The following is a 9,632-nucleotide window of genomic DNA, read 5'->3' on the forward strand; positions in this document are numbered from 1 at the left end:
TCGACTTGTTTACTGGAGATTTAGTCAATTTAATGTCAGTGTAAATGTTCTTTATTTACACAGCAACAGCCCTTTACAACAACCCGTAAAATTTAGGTGCTTTACACTAGATAGTAAAAAAAAAGAAGGAGAAAAGAAAAAGAAGAAGTAAAAACAATGAACCCTTGTACCTGTACCTGTTAGGGTCAAAATTGTCCTCTTCCAAAACACTATAAAAATATCACGTTAATGTTTTTTTCTTAATTTTTTTTCATAAATCTTTTAATCAGCTTCAGTCCTGATCATAAATACCAAATACTCAATTCATTTCAGTATTTTAACCCTTGAAATGCCAGTGTTGATGATGGCATCACTATTTTTTGTTAAAAAAGCACTAAAAAATTTATGTATTTTCAATATAACTGATGCAAAGTGAAAAAGCCTGTGCATATTCTCATTTGTCCAGGTCATAGTATCTCAAAGGAATTTAAGTCGAAAGCAACTGGACTTGGTTATTTGTCTAGGAAATTCATTCGTGGAGGAGTTGGTTTTGAGCCTTTTCTGTGATTTCCTCCACTCTCATAGTGGAATTTAAGCGTAGGCTGGTTGGTGTAAGCCTTTGTTGTCTGCATCTCAGACTGAACCGTAGGTGGTTTCTGTAATCTGCAATTTTCCGAGCCAACCTTTCATGTTCCAGCACCATTTTAAGGGCTGCCAACCCAAATTGTTGTGCAGTAAGCCTGAGCATATTGTCATTTGTCCAGGTCATAGTATCTCTCAAATTTAAGTCGAAAGCAACTGGACTTGGTTATTTGTCTAGTAGGAAATAACCAAGTCCAGTAGCTTCAGACTTAAATTCCTTTGAGATGCAAAGTGAAGTTTTCTGAGGGGGGTTATTACAGGCTTGGATAAGACAATTATTAGAAACAACACTGATTTTGATGGATTTTGTTTTTTTACTCTCAGTGAGGCCTGACTGATCACTTTGATGATCGATTAATCAGCTGATACACTTCTGTGTTTTTTAACTGTGGTTTAAACTCTAATCTGTACCAAGGTTATTATAGTTTTAAAGTGTGTATTAGTTTGTTGTTTTTTTTGTTTTTTTTTTGTTTGCCTTTTTATTTCAGTTTAGTTTTAGTTGATTAGTAGATGAAACAGTTTCAGTTTAGTGAGGAATAGACTAGTTTTAGTCTTTTAGTCTTAGTTTTAGTTTAGTTTTTGAGTTATTTCAGTCAAATGAGGACGTCAATTCATTAATCAGCATTTTTCTCCCATCTATTGTTTTTCATTTATTTACTTATTCGTAGGACACCTTTGTTACTTATATTACAAAATATTGAAGCATTGCATAAACCAAAGATGGATGTATATTTGATATACGGTCTGCTTCACAATGAAAATATTTGAAACACAATTCATTAATCAGGAACTCCTCTGATATCTCTTTAGTTAATCTACTTCTGACCCATCTCCCACATATTTACATCCAGTCTCAGTGAAACACGACCACACACAACAACACACACACAAATGCACACAGACAGGTCGACAGCTCCTCCATGTTTCTACTCGGAGAAAGACGATCATTGTGAGTCTAATTAGTTTTATCTGCAGATTCGGTTTAGCTTTAGTAAAAACAGTCATTTTTTATTTTGATTTCATTCTATTCACTGCTAGTCTTAGTTTTAGTGAACTATAACAACCCTGATCTGTACTGGAGGTTCAACATTTCACTCTTAAAACAATAACTAACTTTGATTCTTCTTAACGTCCTCGGTGCAGCTCTGCAGGAGAAATTCATTTCATTTCATTCATTTATTGTTTATTTGTGACGGGACTTTGCATATTAATGAACATTATAAAAAATGTAAATACACCAGATTTAGCTCAGGGCTAATTTCCATCTGTAGTCCCGCAGCACACATAACGACAATTATACAAAACATCAATAACAACATCATCAACAACATTTATAACATTTAGTATGGTACGAGTACCATATCACAATATCACAATACTATAACACAAATCACATTACAAATTTAAACCTTAGTTGCAGTGGAAAGAGCAGCTTGTAATAATAGGTTCGGGAGCTGTTAAGGACCATTAAAGTGCATCTGTTATAAAGTGCTATTATTGCTTACAAAAAGTGCATCTATAATAAAGTGCTGGATTTTAAAGTGCCAGAGGTAAAGTGCCTACAGTTTTGGTAAGAAGAGAAAAGAAATATAAAAAAAAAAACAGAAGAAAAAAAAACAGAAGAAACAAGTACACAAGGCACACACGCCCACACATACTCACACAAAAACGAGCATGCAAATGTGAACAGAATAAATCACAAACCGTAGAAACAGGTCAAAAGCCGCTGATAAACAGTGACACACTGACACTGTTATTTTCTCTAGTGGATCAACAGGACGTCGTTTCTACGAGAAACCGCACAGTTTATCTCTCACCTGCACAAAATACAAAGTTTCACATCTGTTCTTGTCACGAGACCGAGACGACTGACACAGATTCTGATCACGCCATCAATCACAATCTGGATTTACTGATAATAACATGTGATTTTATCTGACTGTAGCGTTAGCTTTAGCTGCAGTCGTCTGAATGTTTCTCTGATGTTTTCAGTCCAAACAGAAGCAGCTCAGTGACTTCTAACTGGGATTAAAGGTCAAAACTTCACATTTTCTGACAGATTTCAGGATAAATTCACAGAATACACTCACACATCCTCAGCTCTGTGAGATTTATCTTTCACAGTCAAAGTCAAAGCTTTATTTATTGTCAATTCTACAAAACTAGAATAAAAACAAACAAAGAAACAAGTTTATAACAACGAAACAACTGGAAGTTCAACAAATAAATAAGAGGAAGTTGAAGGGTGTGAGGTTCAAAGTCCTGAGACGTTACAGGAATAATTCAGTGAGATAAAATCATCTGTGTAGATAAGATAAAAGTGCTTTTAGTAACGGAGCTCCGTCTCTTTGTCCGTCCACTAGTTTCACACATTAACTCTCAGACATGAAGTGACCTTGGGTTTTTTAGAACAACGTCTTCACACAAATTCATGTAAATCAGTTCGTTATGGAAACGACCAGAGAGAGAAGAGACACGACGTTCCTCCTTCTCTAGAGCCTCAAAGGAAAAGACTCAAAAAAAAAAACTCAACTCACCTGTAACTGAGACAATATTATTGATTTAATGCAACATTAATAACAGGGTCAATGACGTGATGCAACCCACTGTCAGCTGGTGTAACTAGTATTTTTTCATAAAAATATATAAACTACATACAGGAAAATAAATCTGGATAAATCTGCAACACTATGTTACAATAGAGTTGTTTTAGAGGTAAATTCATGTAAAACCGCTGATGCACGTTGCCTTCAGGGACAGTTTTTCATCAAGCAGTCTCTGCGTTTACCTCTAAAACAACTCTGTGTGGTAACGTTGTGTTATTATCTCATAGCGTGGTGAATGTGTAGGTCACAACTTGTCCACCAGAGCGTTGTGGAGTTGTTGGATTGTGTATTTGATGAGTTTGATGAGGGAAACCAAGAAATCCCATGAGCCTCCGTAGCGTAGCTCTGAGCAGCTTGCGGCTCTGCTCTGCCGTTCTAAAAATAGCTTGCACCGACAATTAAAGGTAACAAACCTACTGCTATGACTATAGGTAGGGATGTCACGATTACTTGTTTTCACAATTAATCGCTGTATTAAACGCCACAATTAATTAATCGTAAAGATTCCTAAATACCGTCACTTCCCAAAAAAGATTATGTTGGAACCATATCAGCAGATGTGGCACCAAAATCAAGGTAAATGCTCAGATACTGGTCCATTTATCTAACGTAACATTGAATTGGTAGGAATTTAAATGTTAGCGTGTCATTTGTATTTAAAAAAAACAGCAAAATAAAACAAAAAATTATTAAAATAAACATACATTTGGTATTGATGACAATTTATGACCTGAATATTTCAAACACTTCCCCTGGGGGGTTAATAATTGGTCATATATTAATAGATACTTGAAATATTTTGTGTAAACAATGAGTAATGTCATTATATTTTGACTATATTTGATTTGACACATTCATAGTGTTGTGAAATTAATTAATGCATAATAATCGTGATAATCGTAACACCGTGATTATTTCTCTGACAATAATCGTACCAAGAAAATTTGTAATCGTGACATCCCAAAACTATAGGGATTATGGCAATGGGCCAATTTGCCAAAATGTTGAACCATACCTTTAAACGCCTCTTTGTCTCTCTGCAGGGGGGTCCGGGTCTAAAGCCGCGTCCCTCCACTGGACGGCCGAGCGCGTGGTGAGCATCCTGCTGCTGGCCCTGGGCCCCGCGGCGTACTTCAGCCCCGGCCCCGTGGTCGACTACTCGCTGGCCGCCGCCCTCACGCTGCACGGCCACTGGTGAGATCAACCACATCATTGTTGTTTTTTTATTTCTTTATTTTATTTCTTTGAGAATCACCACAGTCGACAGATCAGGTAGTTTCACTTCCTTTCACTTTGCCCGACAGATCTGTTTCCTCTAACCAGTATTGTGAAGAAATATTGGAAAATGTCTGGCTTTATTTATCTCTTAGAATGAAGAATCAGCCAACGTCTGACAAGAACAAAGCCGTAGTTTAAGATTTAAAGTGAAAATCATGAGGATAAAGGTGTCATTCTCAGAATAAACTCAGGCTATTTCAAGAAAAAGTCATAATTTTACCTGATAGATCATATTTGGAGGGGAAAAAAACTGTAATATTATGGAGAAAACATCGTAATTCAATTAAAAAAAACATACTTTGGGAATAAAATCATAATTTTCCAAGGAAAAAGTGATGATATTACAAAAAAACAATCATCATTTTTCAGAGTAGAGATAGGCAAGCCAAGGCATCTTTGTTTATATAGCGCATTTCATACCAAGGCAACTCAATGTGCTTTACATAAAGACAAAACTTTTAAAAAGAACAACATAAAACAGCATAAAAACAAACAATTTAAAACATTAAACACAGAGTATAATCAGTAATCAGTAATCAGTAATCAGAAGAATGAGAATCACAAACTCTTTATTCACATCGCTTAAAGGGATAGTTCACCCAAAATTCAAATTTCTCACCTTCATGTGGACTAAGGGCTGGGAGAAGTTTCAGAGTCCTCCGTGCCTTCTCTGAGTTACGGGTGGGCTCGCGCAGCAGTATTTGTCCATATAACGGTTGAGAACGGAGCTCACTTTTCTTCGTCCAAAAAGATACACCAAAAAACATCCAAATACCTCCATACTGCTCGTCTGTAATGTCCCTCTTGTATTGAAGCCCCGACATGAGAAATTGTTCCGCCGGTCAGTTTTGCACTGACACAGGAAGAGCAGTGAACCGAGACACTGGGAGCTTCCGCTACAAACAAGCTTAAAATATAGACTTATTTAATTTTTTTTGGAACAATTTCTCATGTCGGGGCTTCAATACAAGAGGGACATTACAGACGAGCAGTATGGAGGTATTTGGATGGTTTTTGGTGTGTCTTTTTGGACGAAGAAAAGTGAGCTCCGTTCTCAACCGTCATATGGACATGCAGTGCTGCACGGAGCCCCCCGTAACTCAGAGAAGCCACGGAGGACTCTGAAACTTCTCCCAGCCCTTAGTCCACATGAGGGTGAGTAGATAATGAGTGGAATTTGAATTTTGGGTGAACATAAACAGTTATGTAAAAAACAAGCATAAACCATGTTCAGAGTCTGAACCTAGAGGATGAAATATACATCATGAGTTTATTGGAGCTGAGAGTTGTTTCTCTTTTATTTTTTTTGTCTGGTGGAGAAAATAAAATAATAGAAACATTAAAATCAACAAGTGAAGAGGAGTTCAGTGACCTCAGGCCTCCTGGGAAACATGGTGTGTGTGTGTGTGTGTGTGTGTGTGTGTGTGTGTGTGCGTGCATTCCTGTGTCAGCTGACCTCGTCATGTGACGTTCCTTTGAACCCGTTTCACCAGCGTCGCCCCGTTCACCGACCTTCACCACACACACGTGAACTGTGCGCCGCAGGTTTTTGGGTCTGTGGTGTGTGTGTGGTGGGGTCTTGGGGTCTGTGGGTCTTGGCGGTGGCGAGGAGGGGGGAGGGGGCGTGGCCTGTCAGCAGCTGTTAGCTCGGCCTCAGTCGGCCCCGGCTTAGCGCCGCCGCGATGTGCCGACACGTCAGTCTCAGGACGCTGGTGGAGGATTGACACAAACTAGACACGGACCCCCTTGGGACAAAGAAATACACAAATATTTGTTCTGAGACTGAAGAATGTCAATGTATACGTTCAAATAAGGAATTATGAATTTTTGGAAATATTGTAGAGAAATTTCTGGGGGGGAAAAGTGGTTAAATTTATCCAAAAACAAAAAAAAATTGGTAGAATTTCTCAAAAAAGTGATACAATTTCTTTTTCAGTTCAATTCTTCTTCAGTTTTTAAAAAAATCTAGAAGAAACTGATAAAGATTTCTCAAAAAAGTTTTTTTTTTAAAATTCGAGAAAAAAAAGGTAAAATTTCAAGAAAAAGTTGGGGACCCCCACTTTGAGAACCATTGGTCTACACTGCCCTATGAGGCAAAGTGCAGTATCATTTTTTCATTTTTTTTTTTTACCAATCAACAGTGTGGCATATTCTCTTCAATCTGGTAGAATTTGATATTGGTACTGCTGAAATTTCCAGAGTTATTGGGCTTTTTATTTTGCCGTCCATGCAAAAATCACTGTGAAACCAAGGCAAAGTGCAGTATCTGTAGCTAATACCACGCCAAAGTGCCGTATCTGCCATAAAACGGTCAAAATTGGTCAGAAAGACAAACCACAAAATACATTTAATTCAGTCCACCTTTATCTAATCAACTATAGACTTGATAGTTATTCAGAATTTGATGCTTAAACCTGACAATGAAAAACACAAAAAGCTGTTTTTCTCAGTTTTGGCATTTTTACAGATACTGCACTTTGCCTTCGTAGGGCAGCACAGGCCACGCCCCCTTCACGCTGTGGTGTCGCCACCGCCGCTGCTGCAGGTCGAAACAGGAAGAGGCCCGGAGAACTTCCTGTTCCCAACGTCTGTGGTTAATGGCATTTTACAGCACTGAGGAGTGTGTGTGTGTGTGTGTGTGTGTGTGTGTGTGTGTGAGACAGGAAGCAGATCAGGATCAATTCAATTCAGTTCAATTCAAAAAACTTTATTCATCCCCAAGGGGCAATTAAAAAGCACGCTGAGCAGTTCAAGTAAGATCACAATAAACAGAAAACACTGGCACACACAAGTATGAGATAAATCAGTTGATCAGTTTAAGGCGAGACGCTACAGGCAAAAACACAGTTTTTTCATGCACTGTTCGATTTAGAGATTTTGGGCTATTTTTCTTCCTTAAAGGACAATTCCAGGCGAATTCAACTCGGGGGTGTATTTTCCTACCATTTTAGGTCTAAAAGAATGAATCTGAAGATTTTCAGTTTAATCGCTCCTGTTTTGCGGTAGTTGCGTCTGTCCGCGCATCGCCACGGCAGCAATGAATGGGAGTGGATGTAAGTTCCGCTGTTTAGGCTGTTTCCAGCCCTCAAAGCCGCATTTTTTTTCCACAGACAGCGTCAGATGGCTACTCAAACATGCACCGAGAAGTTTATTTACTTCAAGCAAGCCGACATGTTTGTAAAACTAGATCTAATTCAAAGTCTCCCGGAGTCTCGCGCGAGACCCAGTTGCCGTGCTCGGTGTGTTCAGGTGCAGTGGGAAAAGCTACCGTTTGTGTCATAAACACAGGAATATCAACTCTTTACTTGCTTCAAGTGTACATTTTTTTCCACAGACAGCGTCAGGTGGCTACTCAAACATGCGCCGAGAAGTTTTTTTTACTTGAAGCAAGTAAAGAGTTGATATTCCTGTGTTTACTTACTGAAGCTCACAGGTTTAAAACTTTAACGTAAACCTGCAGCATCGGGCGCCCAAACAGAAATCTCAAAGTTTCAAGAATAAAGTCAAAATATGAGGAGAATTTAGTCTTAAATAGCAGAATAAATCATATTTCAGGAAAAACTCTTAACATCACAAGAATAAAATTGTAATTTGTAGAATAAAATCATAAAAAAAGTTCAGAGAATAAATAATATTGGGTTTTCCCTGGGTTTTTTTGCAACCAAGGTGGCAAAGACCCGGGGGTGGGGTGGAAATTGATGAGCAGCAATTTTCCTGAGAACCAAAATTTCCGGTATAACAAGCTGAACATTGCTTATACAGGGCTCTACACAAAGGTTTGTTAGTTTATTTTAGGGGCACAATGAAACATGTTTAAGTAGTTAAAGTTGACTTCTATTGTGACCCAGAATGGGTCATACATGGAAATATTTCAACTTTTGTTTTTTTTAAATCAACTGACACAAGCAGTAACTTGTTCTAGGTTTATTATGACCAACACAGTATTTGGTGAATTGTTCTTTCCTGCCACTACACTATTATGATATTAACTCTGATATGAGCTATATTTTTATTATTATTTAACTACTTAAATCACAGTTGTGAACTGATTTGTTGAACTCATCCTGATGTAAACATTAAAACTCAATATCCAGTCACACAGGCAGCTCCTTGTTGTTCCTGTACAGGGGGGAAAGCAAAATGTAAATGCAAATATTTAGGTAGTACAATGGCATAAATAGTCATGCAACTAAATTTGGCAGAGAGTATCTTGACACATAGGGAGAGGCAGGAAAAAAAGATTCTGGGGTTTGTTGCAACTCGATTTTAAGATATCACCGTCAACATCCCAAAAAAGACAAAAAAAAGTACTGTTCGCCTGACAAATTCTCATGAAAATTATTATTTTTAAGCACTTTATGGAGAATATCTATGCTTAACATGTATATAGAAAAGTTCCTTAATTCATAAGATTCCATTTGAGTCCAAGATAGCCTTTCTACCAGCTACTGGAAAGCTACAGGCTGTCTCCAAACAATGCAACACCTATTGTGAAGAACTACATGTAACTGTCATGATCAGAAACCATTGTATTTCTGGTTTCCCCAAAGTCAACAGACAGATAGAGAAGACCGTTGGCCACAGCAAGGGGGGCTTTTGAGATAGAAAGGCTATCTTGGACTCAAATGGAAGCTTATGAATTAAGGAACTTTTCTATTAGCCTAATAGCATAATTGCCTAAGTCATATTTGAACATTTTCGGGGAAAAAAGAAAAAACACAATTTCTAGCAAGCAAAGTCAAAGTGATTTTGGACTCTAAAAAGTGTTCTGATTGGTTGAGGACATAGCCAATAAGGCGAGGTGATGCAGCAGTGGTACTGTAGGAGAGGAAAGTTAGGCAGATATCTCAATTTGGCCAAAAAATGACTTGGGCAATTATGCTATGAGGTAGCCTAGAAATCTAGCTGCACCCTCGCGGCAGCAGATCTCTTTGCTCCGTAGGTGGGTCTAGAAACGAGCCGTAGGAACGTTTTGAGTCTCGAACACCGTTTGTGTTCACCAATCACAGCGCTCTATCTGTTTAGAGAGTCGTTGGGCGGGCTTAACGCCATGACGACGTACATTTTAATTGGTCGTAGCGCTACCCTATTGGTGCAGAGGCAGTTTGAAAGACAGCCTTCATCCCG

At 38.3% G+C, this 9,632-nt stretch overlaps 1 protein-coding gene across 1 annotated transcript in view; it reads left to right on the top strand.

Annotated features, from left to right (window-relative positions):
* sdhdb (succinate dehydrogenase complex, subunit D, integral membrane protein b) overlaps positions 1-9,632 on the top strand; it is a 14,790-nt gene that overhangs the window by 2,914 nt on the left and 2,244 nt on the right. Inside the window, exon 3 of the mRNA XM_085794810.1 lies at positions 4,271-4,421. Coding sequence (XP_085650936.1) covers positions 4,271-4,421 — 151 coding nt within the window. The remainder of the gene's footprint in view (positions 1-4,270; positions 4,422-9,632) is intronic.

Source organism: Trachurus japonicus, chromosome 13 (genome assembly GCF_045865225.1).
Source record: "Trachurus japonicus isolate A0001 chromosome 13, Traja_1.0".
In the NCBI taxonomy this organism is placed as follows: Eukaryota; Metazoa; Chordata; class Actinopteri; order Carangiformes; family Carangidae; genus Trachurus; species Trachurus japonicus.